The 24870-nt window shown below is 39.5% G+C and overlaps 2 protein-coding genes across 7 annotated transcripts; both read left to right on the top strand.

Moving 5' to 3' along the window:
* Positions 1-3720: 3720 nt before the first annotated feature.
* On the top strand, positions 3721-9263 carry LOC105028878 (dual specificity protein phosphatase MPK-4). Of its 5 annotated transcripts, none has more exons than XM_010901918.4 (5): positions 3721-4423; positions 4539-4633; positions 4730-4816; positions 5364-5548; positions 5851-9263. In XM_010901918.4, the coding sequence occupies exons 2-5, from the start codon at positions 4549-4551 to the stop codon at positions 6760-6762; spliced, it is 1269 nt and encodes a 422-aa protein (XP_010900220.1). In that variant the 5' UTR covers positions 3721-4423; positions 4539-4548; the 3' UTR covers positions 6763-9263. The 5 variants fall into 5 exon arrangements, with proteins under 5 accessions (XP_010900220.1, XP_010900222.1, XP_010900223.1 ...); XM_010901919.4 differs by having other exon boundaries at positions 3731-4423; positions 4539-4624; XM_010901920.4 differs by lacking the exon at positions 4730-4816.
* Positions 9264-9740: 477 nt separating this feature from the next.
* LOC105028881 (troponin I, fast skeletal muscle) lies at positions 9741-24543 on the top strand. Of its 2 annotated transcripts, none has more exons than XM_020040612.3 (7): positions 9741-9759; positions 19642-19674; positions 19803-19839; positions 20025-20153; positions 21866-21955; positions 22141-22317; positions 24299-24543. In XM_020040612.3, exons 2-7 carry the CDS (start codon positions 19667-19669, stop codon positions 24392-24394), a joined length of 537 nt encoding a protein of 178 aa, XP_019896171.3. In that variant the 5' UTR covers positions 9741-9759; positions 19642-19666; the 3' UTR covers positions 24395-24543. The 2 variants fall into 2 exon arrangements, with proteins under 2 accessions (XP_019896171.3, XP_010900226.3); XM_010901924.4 differs by lacking the exon at positions 9741-9759 and adding an exon at positions 14577-14637.
* Positions 24544-24870: the final 327 nt, after the last annotated feature.

Raw genomic sequence — 24870 nt, 5'->3', positions numbered from 1 at the left:
CTACAGTAAATTACGGCAAGGTTCCTTGAAATAAAAACAACATCTGTATGCTTTTAGTTATTTATGATGCAAGTTGATTTTACATCAGTCCCCTGCAGTTTGTCAGTTCCTCTCAAAAATGCTGTGTGTATTCCACTTAAACAAATGCTGTCCTTGTGTATGTGATCTCAAGAGTCCAGAGTGGCTTTGACAGGGATTTGTTCAATGTTTTTGTATGTATTCAAAGAGACCCACATCTTAATCTAATCAGGTGTATATTTTTTACTTTCTGTCCTCTCACTACTGGATATGTCATACCTTCTTCATTTCATCACCACTTAAATGGAACAATTCTAAAACAAGAAAATAATTGAAATGTTTTCCCCCGGTGTCACTTGTCAGTGTGACTGAATCTTAGGGGATAATACCACATGCACTACCTCTGCTTAATGAAACCAGGTTCAGCAGCCTCCTCCTCCCCAGTGACAGAGGCCTGGGACAGAGGGAAATCAGAGAGGCACAGTGGTGTTAACTTATAAGATTTTTTGATTCCTCATATGCCTTCCTATGGGGAGATGAAAATGACAAATGTTGGACTTGGAATGTGAGTGCATAGGCAATATTATGAGGTTTATACAGACGTTGTCTCAGAGTTGTTAGCAAATAATAATGTTCAACTTTTTTTTCTGCACTCACACATTGAAGAATATGACAGAAGGATTTACTTTTTCATAACTTGTAGGCATGTTGCCAGGCAAAATCTCAATGCAAAAGTATTTCAACAGATTTTGCAATATTTAAAAAAAATGTTTTAGCAAAACTTTGTTGAAATCGTGGTACTACTGCGTTAACTGCATTCTAATCATGTTTGGTCTCATATCATTAGTCTGACAGTTGAAGTCAGAAAATAATATTTGACTTTGAATATTACATCAATGTCCATTTGTTATTGTATTAGAAATTCATAGACTTTTCTCATATCCGTTTTAGAGAATTATTTGAAATCAAATCAATATTCTCACAGTCGTCTAAACGTCAGGCAAATAGCTACTTGGGAAGTGATAAATTGATGACCAGGGTGTTTGAGTGCAGAACCGTGTTCCCAGGATATGTGATCCAGCCGCAAAGCCAAACCAAAGGTCATTACTCTGCAGTGTATTCAGTTCACTCTGATCCATTCCCTGTGACGCCTGGCCCATTTCCATGTTCACTGCCCTGCGTCATATGACCTCCTGCTGAGTGAACTTGGCCTGTTGTGAGCTTCCTAAGGCTTGGCACAGTTACATCTAAGAGCCCCTGGGGACAATGGAACCTCCATGTTCTGATCCGGACTATGGGCCTGATCGATATACTGTGGATTTCATACTCCCTAGCAAAGTAAACATTCTGCTGAAGGTAAAGCATGATGCAAATACAAGAAGATGATCTTTAAACGAGGCCTCATCTAATTCAAAATGTTGGTCTTTGTTGTCCATGTAACGATATAAATTCAAAGTCTTCCTTTCTAACTCTAAAGCCTCTTGTTGGAAGTGTGTCTGGCGTCAATGTTTTCATAAATACCCAAGAGTCTCAAACAAGTGTTGAATAATAGGTTGGGAGGGGATAGAAAGACCTTGAGAAGGCAGGTGTCTTGGCAACAGGCAGGCAGGACCTTCCATGGTTGCCTTGTGGTGTTCTTATAGACGCACATCATGCACCTGAAAATAAAGGGCTGAGGAGCTTAAGGAGGCTCTTTGAAATGTAAATGACCCCCCCCCCCCCACTCTGCTGAAGTTGTGTGTCTGTCTCTATGCATTCATAACTGTCCTGTACTGAACCAACACTTCATTCACACGCACACAGCAAATGTCCATGACAAAATGACACCCCAGTCCTGATGTTTTTCAGTAAATGGGCAGTCACAATGTCACCCTGCTGTAATATGTTCACCTCAAATCAGGAACCTTTTGACTTTACGTATTGCATAAGGTATATTAAATAGATACAGGGCTTGTGCAGCATAGCATGCTGATAAGGACACAATTAAAACATCTGGTCTTCACTATCTCCCTATCCAGCCCTCTATCTAATGAGTTCCCTTTGTCATAGAGATAAACCCATGATATTGCTATAGGCACCCTGCTCAGCTCCTCTGTATACAGCAGGGTGACATCATGCAACTAGTGTTTCCAGGATACCTGGAGTGTAGCTAAGCTGTCCAATTAAAGAGCGCCTTGAGATCGTCGCCAAATGATTACTCTCAGTGAGGGTTTTGCTTCACGCAGATTACAACCAGTGCAGTTGAGAGACGATGAGAGAGAATCCAACCAATTCATAGGATACTAAAGAAAGGTGAGTGTTCAATAAATTTTTTAATGTGATTAAAATGCATACAAATAATTAAAGGAACAATACACTGTTTAAGGGATGTGTACATACCAGTTTGATTCATGAAGATATAATAATGCTATTAGCGTACTCTATAAAGCAAAATATAAGGTTCTTCCATTCTGTGTGGCATATTTGAAGCATTTTAAATGTGTTAAAAACCTAATTTTAATCTCATAGACAAGGCCTTGCATCTATAGTATCATTTGAAATTGACTGCATTCTTCAGCAGATTTAATATTAAATCACTTTTTTCTAATCAATTATGAAATGTGTTTAGTATAGGTTTAATTCAAAGCAATATTAATTTTGATAATGAAAACAAAAAATCTCAGAGTTGTCAAGACAGTAGCCACAGCAGGACCACATGTACCAGAATCCTCATCTCTATAACTTATTGCTGTGTTTGTAGGAAGTGGGAATTTACCAGCCACCCCTCCAGAGCCTAGCTCCTGTTAAGGTTTCTCTTTATGTTACTGCCTTTTGTGTGAGTTTTTCCTAGCCACTACTTGGACATCCTTTCGCAGGGCAGGGTATTAAATTCTTACCCTACAAGCTGCACAGCCTGGTGTTTTTTGTTCTACCCCATCTTTAATGGCACCCTCTTGGTGTAACAAAAGGAGAGTTTGAGGATCCTACTGCTTTCCTTTGTGGACATTAAAGGCTTTAAAAAATGACAGAGAATATCAATTGTCAAAAATAAAATTTTGTCAAGTGCTATTTTTGTGAGGGTTTCTCTACTGTTTAGGTTGTTATGAATGAGTGGTCTGGTTAAAGTGTGATTCTAAACTGTGAAATGTTAAACTGACGGCCAGTCTAAGTACAGGAGCTTAGCTCCTCCTAGGTCTCATTTCAACCATATGTGCAGGAGCAAAGCTCCTGCTGGCTTCCACCCAATTTAACCCCTGGATGTAGACATGTTCAACACTCTTTGTTTACTTTTCTAAAAACTATTAAAATAAGATATTAAACGTTTTTACTGTACAGGACCCGATTTTCTTCAGGTGTTGTGATTGGTTCTTCAAGCATGTGATTGGTTGACTCAACTTGCATTTGATCCAGGAAGATGGCAGAGGTTGCATTTTGAATGTGCTATCAAGAACATTAGACCTTTATTGCTCCCATGTCGTTGCTGTAAACAAGAATGTGTTCTGAGCGTGCTTACCTGGTAAAATAATTGTTAATACAATACCTCCCAAATGAGATGTTGTTATGATCACATTGTAAACTGGGTCATCAACAGGGACCAGCCAATGAAATTAAAAGTCCCACCAAGTTAACTACATAAAAATGGTGGACGCCTTTAATGTCGCTGGTTAATATAGAACCCACTAACCATCTGTATGGTTATAATCAGTTGGAGGGTTCTTCAAGTCGATTTTTTTGTATGGTAAATACCCACTTCCCAATTGGTGAAGAACGTAGCTTTCCTGACGTAATTTCTCCACGTGAGCTTCCGTACGGTTCATTCAGATGAGCGCTGCAAAGTAGAGCGAGTGTATGGAGGGTTGGTGCATGTTAGAATTGATCTACATTTCTTTCCTGTAGTGTGGCCGTCTATGCAATGGTTTATTATTTGGCCATAGTATGTCTAGTGTGCTTGTTTGCATGTCTCTTGCTGGTTGGTGAGCATGCATTAGACAGCTAGCAGAGCTATCTTGCTCACTGCACCAACCTATTATTAGCTAGCTAACTAGCTAATAATAACTAGCTAGCTAATTTATTGTAATAACGATCAAATAGCGGATAGGTTGATGCAACACAATATCGTAGCGGGAAACTACTATATTAAAAACACATAAGTTCGTTCCGGGCCATCTGTTAACAATGTAAATATATGTCATGGGCTCGGTTAGCACAACGATGTGAGTTTCCGAATTTCACCATGCACGGAACGTCCCCAGGAATCGTTACTAAGCGTTAGTTGGCTAGTAAAAACAGCAGCGAGCCGACAGGGCACCACCACAACGCATGAGTCAGAAGCCGGACTCCTTCAGTGCTCTCTCCCTTGCTGCTGGTGCTCATCTTTCATTTTAGCTTTGCGTCGTGGGAGGGAAATACTCTACGATGAACATTGGTAATTTGCTGGCCACCTTGATATATATTTATATATATATTGTCAGCTTTATTTATAATGCTACTTGATCAGTTATATTCAGTTATGAGCATTGTTGATATTCGTCTCTCAACAGGAGGCAGAAAATGGAAACTGTGGAAAAAAGGAACAAAGGCCTAATATCTCCTAAATTGTTGGATCGAAAAGTATTACCCAAAAATGGTAAGACAGGTAGGCATTGCTAATGGGTTGCACTTTCACAAATGTTCACAAATTAGTGGAATGAATGGAAAGTGATAGAAAACTGAAAGGTGTTTTCATTCACAGGTATGATTGTTAAACATCTTCACAACACATTTAGACTTCAATATAGTTTGCAGATTCAGTCCATCGCTCGCTCAGAATGTGCCACTGGTAAGAAAGATACACCTAAACCCCCTTTAACTGTTATTCTGGTCATATTTTAATTTTGAAGGCTGCCTCATAATAGCTGGCTTGTAGCCCTTGGTTTGTAGCATAGTGCTACAGATTGCTGTGTTAACTATACAGAAGAAGATACATTCTTAACACATCTTTTCACAATTCGAGACAGGTAAGTAGGTGCATTCTAGATTCATTGTTTGCCTTAGACAAAAAAAACCATCATATAATGGAACAGAAATATCTACTTTCGAGTGGCACTAGAATATGTGGCCCTCTGTAGCCATTCGTAGAACATGGCTCTCGTAATGCCGGGATAATGGCTTTGCTTCTCAGGACCACCCGCACATCGAAGTGCATGGACACACAAGTCACACTGGAAAAAAGACGTCTGTTAGCAAGCTGTAATACTTCTGGTTTTGCTGGCCGGACCTGCAAGGCCGTTGAGGCCTGTCATAGTTTAAGAAACTGCATTGCTATGCAGAGTTGCTGAAGACTCTACCAGGCTCTGGATATCTTCCTCCTCCTGTGTGTAACGCAGGCTCCTGTCCAAATTTGATGATGAGTAGGAATGAGCACCACGAGCCGCGCCCTGTCCCTATGACCCTCACCCCCCAGCTGCCCCCAAGGGCCCACCGGCCCCTCTGCCTCTCCGTCTCCTCAGACAGCAATGGCCGCTTCAAAGCCCTGGAGACCCAGGAGTGGAAGAACAACCTTAAAGCCCAGGTTTGTGTACTTTGACTTGAGCTTTCCAGCTGCTCTGTCGGTCCCTAAAATACGTCTGTGGTCTTCTGTAACGTGTTTGTGGTTGACATCAAAATTAGGGGGTTACACAAAAAGCAGAGATTAGACAGTCTCTACCAACTCTAGCATGAAAGACGATGGTGAATCTTTCGGGGACCAGTGATGGAGGGTTGGAATGTGATTGCGTTCTGAAAACCATTGGACATGGCGTCATGTTTTCTGATTGGGTGTTGGGTCACACCTCAGTGTGCTGTTTGTGTGAGATACTCTGTGTCTGCCTGCAGATGGAGCAGGCTCACAGCGCTGGAGCGGCCAGCAGTACAGGCTCCCTGGAGCGGGCCTCATTGTTCTGCGCCTCTGGTTCAACGACGGCCTCCAGCTCTGGCCTCTCCAGCCCCGTGGAGAACCTCACCAAGAGCAAATCCTCCAGCCGCTTCTCTCTGTTCTCCCCACCCTGGAACAGCAGCTCAGAGTCCGACTCCAACCCCCCGTCTCGCTCGGGCTCCAAAAAGCTGCGTAGCTACAGCATGAGGGTGGCCACGAATTCGTCCGGGATAGGGGTTGGGTCAGGGGGCAGAGTCGGCCCACCAGAAATACCCGACCCGCCCAAGCCGACCGTCCCGGAACACTTCCAGTACTCTGAGCCGGTCATTTCCAAGGTGACGGACTACATCTTCGTGGGCAACCTGAACGCCGCGTACAACGGGCGCACACTGTGCCGCAACAACATCGACAGCATCATCGACATGAGCAGCCTGCCGGGAGACCCCGGGCCCAGCCTCAGCCTCATCCCCTGCACCTGCTCCCGGGGGGCTCGCCACAGCTGGTCCCGACTGAAGGTGGACATCTGCGACGTTCCGGACGCCCTGGGCGAGGGCAGCCCCGCCCTGAAGCAGCGCTGCTTCGAGGACATAAACGAGTGCATCGAAGCCTCCACCGAAAAACGGAAACGCGTGCTGGTCCACTGCCGGGACGGGTACTCCCTGGCCCCGACGTGCATCATCCAATACCTCATGGTGAAGCAGAATATGCGGCTGATCGCGGCCTACGAGGTGCTGAGGGCCAAGTACCCAGTCAACATCAGGGAGTGTCACCAGAACGTTCTGGTTAGCCTGGAGAGAGCTCTGCGACCCGGAGGAAACGTGGACCCAGAGTGCTTCAAGCAGGCCATCTCAAGGAAAGTGGCCTGGACCTGACTGTTTTTGTTCAGTTCGGCTCTTGTTATTTTTGTAATCTAATTGTGGCATTTAATGGATATTTTTCTATGGGTGTATTTTTTATTTATTTTTGGACAGCTTTATTTTTTACATTGTAGTCAACTGAAAATAGTGACTTGCCACTCGTGAAACATCGAAATTCTTGTGAAAGTTTACATGGGAGTTGATATGGCCACTTTTGAATGGACTTGTCTACAGAAGAGGGAGGTCATTCAGTGTTTTGTTGTATACAGCTGCTAGATATGGAAGATGTTTCATTCTGCATCGTGACTTCTGGCTGAAGGAACTTTGTGCCACGTTGGTTTATATAGGCGTGCCAATTTTTATTCGTAGTTTATTGTTTTTATTTCAGTTTTCGTTTTGAATGGGCGATCTCAGGAGAACTAATGATGATGTCATTCCAATATCGCTGCAGACGCTGCTGATGTAATCTGAGTTACAGGGGATGTCACTGTTCTCTATTTATCTGTCAGCCCGTAACTGGGGAAGGCCATTACCGGACTGTATCAGTGACATGCAGGGGACCTTGCACATGGATACTAGTGGTGGAAATCCCTCTCTCACCTCCATTAGTCTGTGACCCTCCTGCCACAGACAAGCATGAACAATGTGGTATCCTCCTCATCCGTTTTCCGTTATGGTGTAGAAGACCGGGCGGAAGACTAATTACCATGGACTAATTACCATCCTCTATGAGGAAAACGTCTTCATCTTTATTGACGTTTCCTATCACTTTTACTCACTGTTGTAACTACTCGCTGTGGTACTTCTTGGAAAATGTGACTTTGTAATTTCAGCTTTTGTGTACGCAGGGAGAACCTGACGGTCAGTATCTCTATCTGGAATGTCAGTATTACAATATTATAAATCGGACTGGATAGTGATTTATTGTTGTGCTGCGGGAAATTCTTTTATTGCACTACCTAAAACAAAATGCATTGTGATGGGTAAGCTGTCATGCATTTACACAACACCTTGACTGACTTTTAGATCATTTTCATTCCGTGTTAAGGAAATATCAGTGTAAAAAGACTTGTGCTCCAGTGTTCAATTCTGTTCATTTGGTTCCACTATTTCTTCCTGAAAGGGATTGTTTTTTAAGATCTAATCATCCTGTTATTTTACCATCTTGGAATGTCATAGGTCACTAATGACTGCCTCCGACTATGATTTCATTACTTTCCTCAGCCATCGCAGAAACCATTTTAGTATAGTCCACTAAAAAACAGTTAAATAATGGGCACTTAAGCACCTGATTTGCAAAATCATTTAACAGTTAGATTAGTTGGAAAGCAGCTCATTATCATGATGGACTTGTATAGAGGCTTATTGGATTTTGTATAATTATGTGCTGGCTTGCTACAGTAATTTATCATATTTATGAAATGCCACTGATCGAAAGGTATTTTAGGTTATGATCATAAACTGCTATCCTTTTCTCACACTGAGATTTCATGTTAAAATTAATGGTTTTTTTGGCAGTGGTGAATTTTTGTTATTTTATGACGTATGGCTGGATTTGAAGCTGAGCGTATGGTGCCTTTGTTTGAATTTGTCTTTTGCAACTGTACAGTGACACTCTGGCACTTTGTATGCAGTTGATGGGCATTGATTAATATGTTTATGCTGTAAAATGTTGCCTATTGAATTATGCTAGCAATGTTTTAATTGGAATACACAATGTAATTATTTTATGAAAGAATACAATTGTGTGAATTGGTTATTGCTGTAACATTCTTTTAGTAGTTAGTGGGTGCAGTTTTATTTTTGTACTAAATGTGTTAGTGACAGGCATAAACAGTTTTTTCCATGATAAGATTAGAGTTGCAGAATTATTGTAACTTTTATAATCTCCTGGTGTTCCACAAGTCAACCTTGGAGTGAGAGAAATATTAGCTTTTCTGCACGTCATTCATTTAAGGCCACGGGTTACCTGGACAGATTTTGTTTTTTAAAATACTGAATTTTAAGTTTCTGTGGATCTAACATTTTATCTCTTTAATCAAAGGCTAAAATATATTAACTGTATGGTGTTGGTTTGAAGATCCCTATGGTTTTGTTTTTGAATTATACACATTTGAACAAATTTAGGAGGCACAACCTATCTGGGGTGTTTCCTGTTGAATGTTGACTATGAGAGAAAAATGTGGTGGTTGTATGGCCACTGATCTTTGAGTCGTATTAAACAAGAACTATTGTCTGCATTTGGACTGAAGTTCCTGAAAAAGTCAGATTTGCATTATGTAAAAATGAACCTGTAATATAAGGGTTATTTGACCCTTGTGTTGGTGAGTGTTTGAATCGTCCCACTTGTATTGTTTTATAAAATGTTCTCAGGTGAATTGTATAATGGCCCGGAATGTTCTGACTGAACTAAATATGAAAACAATATGTGAAGCAATGTATTTCCTGTGTCATGTTTCTAACAGTCAAATGTATTGGGAGGTGTAAATATTAAAGATTTTACACTACTGCCATTATCTGTATTGTTTGACTGGATTATTTGTACTACAACAAAAACGTCTGTCTTGATGGACGGTAACAGGTAGAACATGGTTGATCGCAACAACAAATAAAATCAGAAGTGTAAACCATCAGATTGAGTTGATCTGACATTGAGTGAACATGATGCCAGAGAGTTTGTCTAGATTCTCTGCTTCCCCTTTCTATGGCAGATAATGTATTGATTTAGCAGACCGTTGCCAAAGTGCACAACAATAGATTTCTCACCTTGTTTAGAGATTCAAACCACCAAACTTCCAGTTAGTGGTTCAACGCTCTATTCGCTTCTGCCGCCCACTAAGAACGTATTTATAAGGTTAAAGTGAAGTCTGCCATAAAGGTTTTGTATAACAGCTTTGATTGATTGATGTCATAGCAAACCCGGTGAGAGGAACTCCCTACTATGGTTACTTTTGACAAGTGAATTCATGCTGTTTCACCATTTGCCAAGCGGGTTACATATGGACATCTACGGTGAGCAATGTGTTGTATATGCCAAGTCAGCTAAATGTTCATTATCATCCTGTTATAGTTGTCAAAAACAAGAACATTAACAGACATATATCAGTAGAAACAACTCAGTAAAAATTATAACCAGTAAAAAAAAAAAAAAAATTATATATCTATATTTGTTAAGCAAATTCATGCTTTCTCAACTTTCCACTTCCTATTAAGAGTGCCAATGTTTGTTCTACTAAATGTTCACTAACTAGCTAGAATAACTTTTGGAGCAAAAAAGAGATATCCAACTCTGGAAAAAATGAAGAGACCACTGCAAAATTATCAGTTTCACTAGATTTACTTTTCATAGGTATACACTCACCTAAAGGATTATTAGGAACACCATACTAATACTGTGTTTGACCCCCTTTCGCCTTCAGAACTGCCTTAATTCTACGTTGCATTGATTCAACAAGGTGCTGAAAGCATTCTTTAGAAATGTTGGCCCATATTGATAGGATAGCATCTTGCAGTTGATGGAGATTTGTGGGATGCACATCCAGGGCACGAAGCTCCCGTTCCACCACATCCCAAAGATGTTCAATTGGGTTGAGATCTGGTGACTGTGGGGGCCATTTCAGTACAGTGAACTCATTGTCATGTTCAAGAAACCAATTTGAAATGATTCAGGCTTTGTGACATGGTGCATTACCCCATCAGAGGATGGGTACATGGTGGTCATAAAGGGATGGACATGGTCAGAAACAATGCTCAGGTAGGCCGTGACATTTAAACGATGCCCAATTGGCACTAAGGGGCCTAAAGTGTGCCAAGAAAACATCCCCCACACCATTACACCACCACCACCAGCCTGCACAGTGGTAACAAGGCATGATCCATGTTCTCATTCTGTTTACGCCAAATTCTGACTCTACCATCTGAATGTCTCAACAGAAATCGAGACTCATCAGACCAGGCAACATTCTACCAGTCTTCAACTGTCCAATTTTGTTGAGCTCGTGCAAATTGTAGCCTCTTTTCCTATTTGTATTGGAGATGAGTGGTACCCGGTGGGGTCTTCTGCTGTTGTAGCCCATCCGCCTCAAGGTTGTGCGTGTTGTGGCTTCACAAATGCTTTGCTGCATACCTCGGTTGTAATGAGTGGTTATTTCAGTCAAAGTTGCTCTTCTATCAGCTAGAATCAGTCGGCCCATTCTCCTCTGACCTCTAGCATCAACAAGGCATTTTGGCCCACAGGACTGCAGCATACTGGAGGTTTTCCCCTTTTCACACCATTCTTTGTAAACCCTAGAAATGGTTGTGCGTGAAAATCCCAGTAACTGAGCAGATTGTGAAATACTCAGACCGGCCCGTCTGGCACCAACAATCATGCCAAAATTGCTTAAATCACTTTCTTTCCCATTCTGACGTTCAGTTTGGAGTTCAGGAGATTGTCTTGACCAGGATCACACCCCTAAATGCATTGAAGCAACTGCCATGTGATTGGTTGATTAGATAAATGCATTAATGAGAAATTGAACAGGTGTTCCTAATAATCCTTTAGGTGAGTGTATGTTTGAGTAAAATTAACAGTTTTATTCTATAAACTACTTACAACATTACTCCCAAATTCCAAATAAAAATATTGTCATTTAGAGTGTTTATTTGTACAAAAAAAGAACAACTGGTCAAAATAACAATAAAAATATGCATTGTTTTCAGACCTCAAATAATGCAAAGAAAATAAATTCATGTTCATTTTTCAACAACAAAATACTAATGTTTTAACTTAGGAAGAGTTCAGAAATCAATATTTGGTGGAATAACCCAGATTTTCTATCACAGCTTTCATATGTGTTTGCATGCTCTTGTGGATGGGTCACATTGCGGTTGGGTGACTTTATGCCACTCCTGGCACAAAAATTCAAGTAGCTCGGCTTTGATGGCTTGTGACCCATCCATCTTCCTCTTGATCAAATTCCAGAGGTTTCCAATGGGGTTCAGGTCTGGAGATTGGGCTGGCCATGACAGGGTCTTGATCTGGTGGTCCTCCATTACCTTGATTGACCTGGCTGTGTGGCATGGAGCATTGTCCTGCAGGAAAAAACAATTCACAGAGTTGGGAATCATTGTCAGAGCAGAAGTAAGCAGGTGTTCTTCCAGGATAACCTTGTACTTGGCTTGATTCATGGGTCCTTCACAAAGACAAATCTGCCCAATTCCAGCCTTGCTGAAGCATCCACAGATCATCACCGATCCTCCACCAAATTTCACAGTGGGTCCAAGACATTGTGGCTGGTATGCCTCTCCAGGTCTCTGTCTAACCATTAGATGACCAGGTGTTGGGCAAAGCTGAAAATTTGACTTAAGACAACCTTACTCCATTCCTCTACAGTCCAATCCTTATGGTCTTTTGCAAACTTCAGCCTGGCTCTTCTTGGCTTCTCATTGATGAAGGGCTTTTTTTCTAGAATTGCACGACTTCAGCCCTGCCTTTGCCTGTTTCGAACTCGTCGTGCACTTCACCCCAGCTGCTGTTTGCCATTCTTTTTGTAGGTCACGGTTGTTGACTGACATTCGAATGAGTTGACGGTCATCTCGGTCAGTCGACAGTCGTTTTTGCCCTCTGCCAGTCTGTAGATTTGTTGTCCCCAGTGTCTGTTGCTTGACCTTGTTCTTATGAACCGCCGCCTTTTAAATTTTCAGGATGGAAGCAACCTGACTCTCCCTGTATCCCTCTGCCAGTAAAGCCAGAATTGAACCCTTCTTTACCTCACTCAAAGCTTTTTTTCAACTCTTTTGTCATGCTAAATAGTTATTTTTTTATTCAAATGACCTTTGAGGTACTACTTGCACTGTTTTTGCCATCCAGCTGGTCCTATTGCAAAAGGATAGTGATGACCACTGCAGTGGTTTTTATACTTTTCCTTGTTAAATTAGAATGGGTTCAGGTAATCACCTAATCAGTACCTCATTAAGTAAAATGAGGTGTGCCTATGTTGGAATTTAACAGACACTGGAATGGAATGGCTGCCATAAACGTAGAGATGCTGATTTAAGAAAAATTAGGAGTGGCTTATTTCATAAGAAACCATATTCAGTTTAACACAATGCTTAATAATGTCTAGCTATTATTCAAACTTGGCGTGACATTAATGCATGACAAAATCATCTAATTTTGAGAAGCAATTTTATGACGAGGTAGTATGTCCCAATCAGTCCCAATACTGGCATACTAGCAGTAAGTATGTCACCATCATCCGCAAAGTACGTATACTTGTAGTACATAGTATGCGACTTCAGATTTAGACATTGTTTTTGCTGAAATTTGTTAATTACTGAAGTCCTGTTTGTTCCTATATCAGAATCAGCAAACAGGTTCAACAACATAAGTAAATGTTTAGTTTGGGTTCAGATTGATGTGATACGTTTCACCATAATCCAAACAACTAAACTTAACCTAGTCTTAACGTTTAACCCTAAACCTACCCGATAATGCATAGACCTAAAAGTATCCCAAATGTTAACACTCTTTAACATTCCAAACCTAACTCCTAAGCCAGAAATAAACTTTTCTCTTTTCTCTTAAAAAATTGATTTATAGATTTTTCATATCTTTCTATCTTTGTGAGGACACACTAACCTACGCAGAGAAAGGAGCCAGACGCCAGTTACCATGGGGCAATAATCAACTATAAACATTCACATTAATTAAGATATTGCATCTTAATGGAATCCCTCATGCCAAAGAGAGGGCTGAGGGGGGCTTCCTTACCCTGACCTATCATCGTATTCTTAGCCTCATCCAACATAGCCTCTGCTGCTCTGGCCTGTCTTTCACCAGCCTCCATGACTTCTAAGACCAGCACAGCTTTAGCTGTCTCTATCTGTTCTCCAACCCCCACTTCTGGCTCTCCCTGGTCCATAAGTGCCATATTTTCCTCACAGTTAACCTCCAGCCCTTCTCCCACCATCTTCACCATTCCCCCGCTATATTCTGAAGCTGCTTCACTTCGCACCTCTGTCCAACCCGTTTGTAATATGACATTTTACTAAGGAGCACATTTTACATAAGATTCTACTTTTGATCTCATCCCAGCCCTTTTCCCAACATATCGTTAGAGGGGAAGCTGTCTGGAAGGAACAGCTCCATTGCTAATATCACTCTGTGAATTACATCACAAGGCACAGCATGCAACACTTCTGAAGAAAGCTTTTTCTGCAGTGCTGTGTTGACAAGTGATCCATATCAACCCGATAAGTCCTGATAGTGAAGCACAATTCTACATTGTACCTCATCTAACACACCTGCACTCACAGCAAGCTACAGCTACAGTAGCTTGCACTGGCCTGATGTTACTTGTTGTTAGTTGTAAGTATTTTGTCACTTCATTGACAACCCCCTGAATGGTCTATCATTGCGTGGACAACACCAAGTCTTCCACATCTGTCCATCACTGAGTATAGCAATCACTTTTTTCCTCTTTGTCTGAATGGTCTTCCTATCAAAAACTGTTTCAAACCCTATTATTCAAACTAAGCTAAGGTGCTTGTCCAACTGGCAGTATTAAATCAAGCTACCCTCAACTAATCAAAAAGGAACTAACAGACCCTAATCTCCTAATGTACTAAATAAGGCTTTTGTCTGAATTAATTATCACTTTAATCCCAATATCATCAGAGTAAAGGTTATTTTTAAAATAGGGAGTGAAGGAGGTGGGTGTTAGATATAGTGCTTACATGCCTATTGGTCTGTGGATGAATCTACTTCCATAAACAGAAAGATGGGATTTCCTTGGCCATTAGGGAATGCAATATATACCATCTTATTATTCCATCTGCTGTAGCCACTAGCCAGTCTCAACCATCCTGCTGCCAAAATCTGTCGCTCTTCTCTTCCTACACAATTAGGTGAGAACTGTTCTTTTTTCAGCCTGCTCAGCTGGAGAATTGGTTGGATTCATTCATTCATTTCCTGTTCTTGTTTCGAAATCAGTTTGTGCTGGTTTTTCATTAGGATTATTTTGGGGGTTTCGGACATGAAGCAGCTTTGTTTGGATGTGGAGGGTTATGTGGTGTTACTTTCCCGATTTTTCATGATTTTTAATTGAGTGGTTCTTTCAAATGAATTGGCAAGATGTTGGTAATTAGAGTATGTATTTTTCTTTGGAGGTATAATGCAAATATTAGTGAATGGGTAAGTGCTATGTTGACACAGACACCTGGCTTGATTTGCGGTGCTGAGGAAGGGTTGAAACAGGATACCTTTAACGTATGGCCGAGCAATATGATATGCAAACTATTTTGATGTTAAACTTAGTGACCAGTGTTGTTATGTTTGTGGTAATACGAAAGCAGGTTCATTAATTGGGTTTCATAATAAAGAAGATGATAGTGGATTATGGCGTACTACATTATCACAGAGGTGATATTAGCTATTACCATGGTCCTGCCACTATAATGTGATAAGGTCATTTTCATGATTTCTAATCGTGTCAAGGTACTGATGGTAATGCTTTCATCAATGTTTAATTCATCCTTGTACTGCTGCATGTTGATCTTCCCAGATTTGATATATCTTTAATGATATTTACGATACCAACATCAACTATACAAAATCTCATGTAATTTAAATAATTTCTATCAAACAACATGTGCTATTACATTTTATGACAGAACATGACATACCTTCAAGCAATGCCTTTCTTCAAATTTCCATGTTTTCAAAATACAATAACAAGTGTTTCATAGTTTTAAGTCAGGAGACTACACATCTATCTTTGCTCTCTATAATAGAGGAATTATATATTTATTTCTTTATTCACTGATCTCAGTCTAAACCATTTTAACCAACGTTACTTCAGAGTTAAATCCACATTTCTACCTTCACGAAAGCACTAGAATTATAGAATTCACAGTAAATTTTTCTAGTGCATTCATAGAGGATTATTGCAGTTAAATTGCTGGTTTTAGTTCCTTCCTTCAAACATTGAACAGGTATAAAAATCTTTGTGGTGAACCATTAATTCAAATGATTAGGAACCCTTGTTTTTATATGAAGATTTTTTAAATAATTTTTATGTAACCTTAAATATTCTCTCTTATTATAAAAAAGAGATTGTAAACAACCTGATATCACTTCTGTTAATGCCCATCCTACATTACCTTTCTCACATTCCTAGGATATGATGTTCATTCAGAGGACTATAATGGTTTAGCACTGACATGTTTGTACCTTTGTTTGCACGGACAAATAACCAGCAATATTAGTTCCCAAACCATCGGGGGGCATGCCTTATTTATAAGCCCTATTTGTGTGAGCATGGGTGGTTAAAGGGGACATTTGTGGATTTGATATACCTGTTTCTTTTACTTTTGAACTTAATAGCAATTTTTTTCCTATTTCTCCAGCCTCATCCTAATACCAGTTTTGTTGTTTAAATTCTGTGTATCTCAGTTGGTGGAGTACGGCTCTGGCAACACTAAGGGTTGTGGGTTCAAATCAGAAGTTGCAAGCAGGGGAGCCCTTGTGATGGTGTAACATCTCTGCCATCCCAGGGATGTTGGACAGGGTTAAGTGGGCATCCACATAGGTGGTATCAGGTTGTTTATAATCTCCCAGCCTTCCATTATGGAGTTACCCAAGGAGAACAGCTGGACCTTATAACCTTAGTCTAATTTAGACCCTGCTGCTTTTTTCCAAGCCCAAATGGCCCTCTCTTGTGTTGGTAGGCTATAGTGTTTCCCCCCAGTGGAACTATTATGCCAGAATGCACTGTCTACGACATACCAAGGTGACTTGAGAGATTCCTGGAGAGATTAATTGGTATATCTGTTTGCGTATAGTCATTATTTTTGGGATGTCCTCAATCAATATTCAACTGAAAATGAATAGACACTGATAATGCTCTATTTTTTCTTTTACGTGGTTGACTGGGAACATACACTACCGTTAAAAATGTTGGGGTCACTTAGAAATGTCCTTGTTTTCCATGAAAGCATACATTAAAGGAGTTTTAATAAGAAATATATTAAAATTAATAGAAAATATAGTCAAGGTTAAAATTAATGATTTTGAATTGAAATAATAATTGTGTCCTTCAGACTTTGCCTCTGATAAAGAATTCTCCATTTGCAGCAATTACAGCCTTGCAGAACTTTGGCATTCTTGTTGTCAATTTGTTGAGTTAATCTGCTTCCTGAAGCACCTCCCACCAGTTGGATTGGCTTGATGGGCACTTCTTGTGTACCATCAGGTCATTCTGCTCCATCAACAGCTCAATGGAGTTGAGATCCGGTGACTGTGCTGGCCACTCCATTATAGACAGAATACCAGTTGACTGCTTCTTCCCTAAATAGTTCTTGTATAGTTTGGAGCTGTGCTTTTGGTCATTGTCCTGTTGAAGGAAGAAATTGTCTCCCACCAAGCACTGTGAACAGGGTATAGCATGGCATTTCAAAATTGAGTGGTAGCCTTCCTTCTTCAAGATCCCTTTTACCCTGACCCCCAGACCATCACATTGCCTCCAGCATCTTTACATTGGGTATTCATGTCACAAATGTTCTTCTTTGTGATTTGAACACCTCAAACATAGATTTGTCTGTTCATAACACTTTTTTCCAATCTTCCTCTGTCCAGTGTCTGTGTTCTTTTGCCCATCTTTTTTCTTTTTTTTTGGCCAGTCTGAGATATTACTTTTTCTTTGCAACTATGCCTAGAAGGCCAGCATCCTGGAGTCACCTCTTCACTGTTGAAGTAAAGACTGGTGTTTTGCAAGTACTATTTAATGAAGCTGCCATTTGAGAACATGTGAGGCATCTGTTTCTCAAACTAGACACTCTAGTGTATTTAAATTCTAATGTAATGTATTTGTCCTCTTGCTCAGTTGTGCCCTGGGGTCTCCCATTGTTCTTTTTATTCTGGTTAGAGCCTGTTCTGTAAATGAAGTAGTACACAGCATGCAATTTCTTGCATGGAATAGGCTTCCTTTTTTCAGAATAAGAATAGTTATTGGTTTATGGCCATTTTGAGTCTGTAATCTGTAATCAAGTCTATAATCAAACCCATAATTGCAGATGCCCCAACTAGTCTAAAGCCAGTTTTATTGCAGTTTTCAGCTGTGCTAACCTAATTGCAAAGGGGTTTTGTAATGATCAATTAGCCTTGATAAACTTGGATTAGCAAACACATCGTGCCATTTGAACAAAGGACAGATGGTTGCTGATAATGGGCCTCTGTTTGCCTATGTAAATATACCATTAAAAATAAGTCATCTCCAGCAACAATAGTCATTTACAACATTAACAATGTCTGCACTGTATTTCTGATCAATTTTGTTATTTTAATGAATTGTTTAAAATTTAATTTTCAAAACAAGGACATTTCTATATGACCCCCAAACTTTTGAACAGTAGTGTATTTTCATTTAAAGCAATGACCTAAGAAGCAATTATGGTTAACTGCCTCGCTGAGGGGCAGAACTACTTCATCTTACCTGTTTGGGGATTCAATCATAACATTTGCAAGCAAAAATAATTAAGCATTGTTTATATGGTCCCCTTTCTGTTGGGACAAATGTTCATCCCATTCTTGTCAGCATGCATGTTTAGTGTTTAGGCATTGCTGTTTAGCATGCATGTTTAGGAATTGCTGTTGACAGGAATTCTGAGAAGTAGGAGGGGTTTACATGTGTGCATCTATATTTAACATAACAAGCCAGCTTGTTCACAATGCCCATTAATGCATGCATTATAAATGAGCATTTTAGCATTTACAATACTTTTGTGGGGAATATTAACTTTTGTATCATGATAGATACATCAGCAAGCTAATGGATCTGGTAGATCTGGGCTCAAATTAACCATATATTACTATACAGTCTGATTTTAACAATAAACATACCTAGTCATCTAGCTTTTTGGAAGCAAACATTAAGAATATATATTTGTATGTTTTTTAAAAACACTTTACTTAAACATCAGTTATTTTAAGGTTACCTTTTGTTTTATTTAATTTTTTTAAATGTCCTGCTGGAAGATCCAATGACAACCAAGTCTTAGCCACCTGGCAGAGCCAAACAGGTTTTGGCCTAAAATCTTCTGTTACTTGGAAATGGAATCCATGTTGCCATTTATCCAAGTTTAATAGGGCCTTTGGAAGTAAAATAGTCACATAGTTACAGCACCATCTCCACCTGCATGACTTTGTTTGGCTCTTTTAAATTTTTATCAGACCATAGAAGTTGGTTTCAATGACATTTAGTGAACTCCAGGTGCTTACATTTGTGTTTTGGGAGACTTTCTTCTGGCAACCCTTCTAAATAACTTGTTTTGATATACATGTTTTCTATTTTCTATAGACTTGTGCAATTCTCCAAAAATATATGTCCTCTTCCAAGCAGGTTAATCACACCTCCAGTTTGTTTACATCACTTAATTGGTTTCCCTAATAAGAGAGATGGGTATTTTCAGGCTTATTGCAATTTTTGAAGGTCAACAACCTTTTGTCTCATTTCATTTGTGTGTTCTCTGGCCTTTCCCATGCTGATGGATTACAAGGGGAGTTTAGCCTATATGTCACCTAATATTTATACTCCAGTGAAATAGGATGTCATGGATGACTACTTAAGAGTTCCTAAAGACTCAAACGAAATGAAAAAAGTAAAATCTTATATTATATAGAATACATATCAATCGGATATTGCTCATAAGGTTTTCTAGGATGGCATGAACTGTGGCACATGTTTTTGAATAAAATCATTTCTTGATTTCTATATTTATGTCAACAGTTTCACTTTATTCAATGTTAGATTCATATTATTATTTCTTTAAGATGAACCTGATAAACAATGACTTTTTTTCACAGCTTTTTAAGTTCATATTTACTTATATAAAATAATTATATTTTTTTCATAGAGAGTAAAGTCAAAGAATCGCCAAGATGTCAGAGTGAGTATCGTAAAGATTGATCATCATGTAGAATTTGTTGATTTCATTGTGTAATCTATGAAAAATGACCATAGTATTTTATCTCACCTTTAACCTTCATGTCAAACATTTATACTCAATTTCCTCAGAAAAAAGATGTCCTCGAGTAGGAGACATTACCTCAAGGTAAAAATGTTAACCCTGATCTTTGTTATATGCCAACAACTATCACTGCAGTTGGGAACCCTTGTTTAAAATTAAGTATGGTTCATTTATTTGTATTTCTTTTTTACAATTTTACATAAAAGCCTTTTTAGGTGTAAAAAAGGCCTTTCATAAGTTTAACCTGCATGAATTTCCTTGTCAAACAGAGCTTGATGCTCTCCATTGCTAAAGGCTTACTGGAAGAGGAGGCCAAGGAGAAAGAGGAGGAGAGAGAAAGATGGATGGAGGAAAACTGCCCTCCCCTTTCCCTGCCATCGGGTTCTCAACAATTAATGGTAAACCAAACAGCCAACAACCTTGTTTACACAGGCACCCAAAATCAGATTGTTAGTATAATATGATAATTCTTTGTGTGAGATTAGTCCTGAAAAAAGATCAGAATTTGCATGTGTCTGAACCCTATGATTTTAAGTGGTATTTGTACTAAAGGTTGGTCAATAAATATAAATCGATTCTATTTCTGTTCAGGCTTGACATTGACACCTGCCCACCCGCCAAATTGGGGTAACGCAGTCGCTCTTACTAGCCACTTTGGCGGGAGGTATTCTATATATCTATACTATACACAGGCTTTTTCCTGCATTCAAAACTCATTGGCGACAGCCTTCCCAAAACCTTGCACCGCCTCTTTGTGTTGGCATGGTAAAACATGATTTTGCGGCACCCATATATAAAATACCAGGGAAACACTGCAGCTAATTTGAGGAAACTTTTCCCATATTGACAGCATTGCCAGGTGGGGTGTTTTCCTACGAATTGGGTTACTTTTAATGGGCTTGGGCGGGTAGATCTTTTCTGGTGTATGCGGGAGAATAGCACTCTGCGGTCAATGAAATCTGGCAACCTTGCATACAGGACCACCCGGGTCCTGACATTGCAGAGTAATGTTAGAAAAATAAGTGGATCCTAGTTTTCTTTTACACCCAAGCATGTCAAAATGCATAACATTTTAACTTTTCAGGTGACTTCTAGTAGCCTAGAATTACAGATTTATTTAAAGAGAGATTGTGAGATGAATGAAGATGACTGGTGAAAAGACCATCAAATTAGGGTATGTACTGTCACCAAAAACATTATGGTATTTATGCAGTACAGAGTGTAAAAAATATACAATCAACATATTTAAGTCACTAACAATATAAATATATGAACATACCCTGAGGACCCTGGAGACAGCAGCAGAGCTTATACAGCTGAAGGAAGTTGAGAGAGGGAGATTAACGATGTGGTGTCAAGCAAGGATGGCGAAAAAAATGACAAGGCTGTAATATATACAGCTCGTTTTCGTCAAATCAACAGGAACATTGCATAACAATGAAAAAAGACAACAATAATACTGACAGTGATTAATTATAAATCTGATGAGTGATTTATTTTTAAATAACATGTTAATAGGCCTATGTAAAGAATAGATATATTGCTTGTATATTTTGGTTGCTATTATGGAGGACATTGTATGCATCAGCTCAAAACCTTCCCTTTCAGCTTTTTTGGAAAGGAAAGAAAAAGGTGCAGTGGTCTCCTAATTTTTCCCAGAGATGTATATACACACATTTGTTTAAATTGTAGTCTCATTGCAATGAGAGTGACACAATGAGCTATGCCCCTACAACCCCCAAGAGCACTACCTGCACAGTGTTTGATTCTGGTCCATTTGTATTAGGCCTATTGCCTTGCGCGCCAGTGACCGACAGCGTGAACAAAACAGGCTTCGATGTAGCACACCATCAACTTTTATCAAATAAACATAATTTCCCAACAACAAAATGGTGATTAGTGAAAATGCTGAGTGGCTAGTAACATTGGAAAATCATTACCCGCAGTGGCTGGTGAGCAAAGAAGTTAATGTCAAGCTCTGTTTCTACTCATATTTAAGAGAATGACAATTTGACACACATTTTTAAATGTATTGAAAACTTTTGAACTGACAATTTTACAAATCATATTATGATTATACTTATATAATGATGATTATTAATCACCTCAGGAGTTCTTGAAAGAGTTGCACCATAAAATTGACAGGATAGATGAGGAGAGATATGACCTGGAGAGCAAAGTGAACAAATCCGCAAAGGAGGTATGTCATATACACTTTCACTCACACCTCTTTAAACTTGGAATCCATTCCATGAGTAGCTACTTTAAACGTGTAATCCATTCCATGATTTAGTACTTTAGGCTTGGAATCAATTTCCTGAGTTACTACTGTATGTCAGGCCAGTTGGATCACTGTTGTTGTTTTTCCCTCCTTCCATTGACCAGATTGAAGATTTGAACATTAAAGTTATTGACTTGAAAGGCAAGTTCAAGAAGCCCACTTTGAGGAAAGTTCGTATGTCTGCTGATGCTATGCTCCAGGCTCTGCTTGGCTCCAAGCATAAGGTGTGCATGGATTTGAGAGCCAACCTGAAACAAGTGAAGAAGGAAGTCAAAGAGGAGGTGGGTAGATGTTGAGTAGGATTCGTTTATTTCACTGATGTCCCTTTAGGAAAAATCCTTATTGTTATTCAATTTTATTTTAAGAGCTTAGACATATTGAAATGAGTTCATACATAGATATGCTGAGCAGGCCATGCACAAGTTATTAAGCAAAACCCCAGGTAGAGTCAGGTATATCGTCATCCCTCAAAGTAGGGTTGGGTCAAGGTTAGTCCAGAGTCATGGGTTGGAGTTCAAGGAACAGTTATTTTTAGAGATCTGCATATAATGATGAGATGCTCATGTCTCTGCCCTTGAAAATGGAAGATGTTGGCCTTGCAAGTGACAAGCCTGATTGTCCATTAGAAATGTATGGACATATTTTGGAAAGATTTTGACTGATACAATGAGGAAAAAATTTATTTGATCCCCTGCTGATTTTGTACGTTTGCCCACTGACAAATAAATTATGAGTTTATAATTTTAATGGTAGGTTTATTTGAACAGTGAGAAACAGAATAGCAACAAAAAAATCCAGAAAAACACATGTCAAAAAAGTTATAAGTTGATTTGAATTTTAATGAGTGAAATAAGTATTTGATCCCCTCTCAATAAGAAAGATTTCTGGCTCCCAGGTGACTTTTATACAGGTAACGAGCTGAGATTAGGAGCACATTTTTAAAGGGAGTGCTGCTAATCTCAGCTTGTTACCTGTGTAAAAAAGACACCTGTCCACAGAAGCAATCAATCAATCAGGTTCCAAATTCTCCACCATGGCCAAGACCAAAGAGCTGTCTAAGGATGTCAGGGACAAGATTGTATACCACACAAGGCTGGAATGGGCTACAAGACCATCGCCAAGCAGCTTGGGGTGGAGGTGACAACAGTTGGTGCGATTATTCGCAAACGGAAGAAACACAAAAGAACTGTCAATCTCCCTCGGTCTGGGGTTCCATGCAAGATCTTGTTGCAATGATCATGAGAATGGTGAGGAATCAGCCCTGAACTACACAGGAGGATCTTGTCAATGATCTCAAGGCAGCTGGGGCCATATTCACCAAGAAAACAATTGGTACTACGCTGTGAAGGACTGAAATCCTGCAGCGCCTGAAAGGTCCCCCCATTGAAAATGGCCTGACAATGACCCAAAACACACAGCCAAGGCAACAAAGGTGTGGCTCAAGAAGAAGCACATTAAGGTCCTGGAGTGGCCTAGCCAGTCTCCAGACCTTAATCCCATAGTAAATCTGTGGAGGGAGCTGCAGGTTCCAGTTGCCAAACATCAGCCTCAAAATCTTGATGACTTGGAGAAGATCTGCAAAGAGGACTGGGACAAAATCCCTCCTGAGATGTGTGCAAACCTGGTGGCCAACTACAAGAAACGTCTGACCTCTGTGATTGCCAACAAGGGTTTTGCCACCAAGTACTAAGTCATGTTTTGCAGAGGGGTCGAATACTTATTTCACTGGTTGAAAGTATACTGCTGAAAGTCTTGCCTTAGTTTAGTTGCTCAGTATTGGAGCTATTTCCTAGTCACAGCGCAACATCTTTATATGTTGTCCTGTGATTAAGTTGTCCTGTGATGAAGTTGTCCATCTGGAGAAGCCAATTTATCACTAGAGCTCATCAGTTTACAAAGACAAAAATAATAGATAATGGTATTTGTATTGCCAATTAAAAATATGTAAGCATCAGTACTACCAAACTCAGTATTACGTATTTTTGAGGAAGGTTAAAGTGTAGCTATGATGACATGGGTGTGCACATTTCCACAGATGAAACTTAATAAGGCTAATATGCAGGTTGTAGCCAGTAGTACTGTCTACAATGTAATTTTGCTGGAATGCTTTTCCAACAGCAAGGCACAAGCAGTTGTGGTACAGTATATGGCAAATATATCATGGCTAACAGCTGTCCTTAAGCATAAAGAAATGCAGTGTGCATGAAATACAAAATCTGACCAACTACGTAAAACTTACAATATGATTAACCAAAATTGCAGGATAAGGAGCTGCGTAACGTTGGAGACTGGCGCCAGAATATTGAAGACAAATCTGGCATGGATGGCAGAAAGAAGATGTTTGAGACAGAGAGTTAAATTAGTCTACATATTTTACTTGCATACTGTACATCCCAAGCAATGGATAGCTCTTAAATGTTTCATCATTTAAGCTTCTGACCACAACGGTATAATTGTGACCTGTGTATGTTTCAGTTAAACATTTTGCATTAATAAATGCTTTTCAGCCACAATATTGATGGTGTCCTTGGGTGATCTGCTGCTCTATGTTTTTGTAAATGGCTTGTCAACAAAATTTCTTGTCTAAATGTGCTTTAAGTCTAGAACATGTATGTTTGTTCGTTTAACTACATTTTATGTAAGATACATTATTTTATGCCAGTTTAATTATGTTTCTTTTCTCTAGATGCGCCTATATTGCTGTTTAATGTACACTATATGGACCAAATTAGCTCACGTTAATTTGATTATATTGTGTCTGATAGGCACAGTGGAATCACATGTTATGTAAAGTGCCACCAATGTCAGTCACTCTGGAATCACATTCACAAGTC

Source organism: Esox lucius, chromosome 19, assembly GCF_011004845.1.
Source record: "Esox lucius isolate fEsoLuc1 chromosome 19, fEsoLuc1.pri, whole genome shotgun sequence".
In the NCBI taxonomy this organism is placed as follows: domain Eukaryota; kingdom Metazoa; phylum Chordata; class Actinopteri; order Esociformes; family Esocidae; genus Esox; species Esox lucius.
Note: the sequence above shows the minus strand (reverse complement) of the source record. Positions and strands in the feature narration are given on the sequence as shown.

Excerpts from the sequence above, each read along its gene's own strand:
- LOC105028878 (XM_010901918.4), top strand. The coding sequence starts at position 4,549 with ATGGAAACTGTGGAAAAAAGGAACAAAGGCCTAATATCTCCTAAATTG. Across the intron at positions 4,634-4,729 it reads ACCCAAAAATGGTAAGACAG|GTATGATTGTTAAACATCTT; the intron begins GTAGGCATTGCT and ends TTTCATTCACAG. Across the intron at positions 5,549-5,850 it reads AGAACAACCTTAAAGCCCAG|ATGGAGCAGGCTCACAGCGC; the intron begins GTTTGTGTACTT and ends GTCTGCCTGCAG.
- LOC105028881 (XM_020040612.3), top strand. Across the intron at positions 19,840-20,024 it reads GTAGGAGACATTACCTCAAG|AGCTTGATGCTCTCCATTGC; the intron begins GTAAAAATGTTA and ends CTTGTCAAACAG. Across the intron at positions 22,318-24,298 it reads AGAAGGAAGTCAAAGAGGAG|GATAAGGAGCTGCGTAACGT; the intron begins GTGGGTAGATGT and ends CCAAAATTGCAG.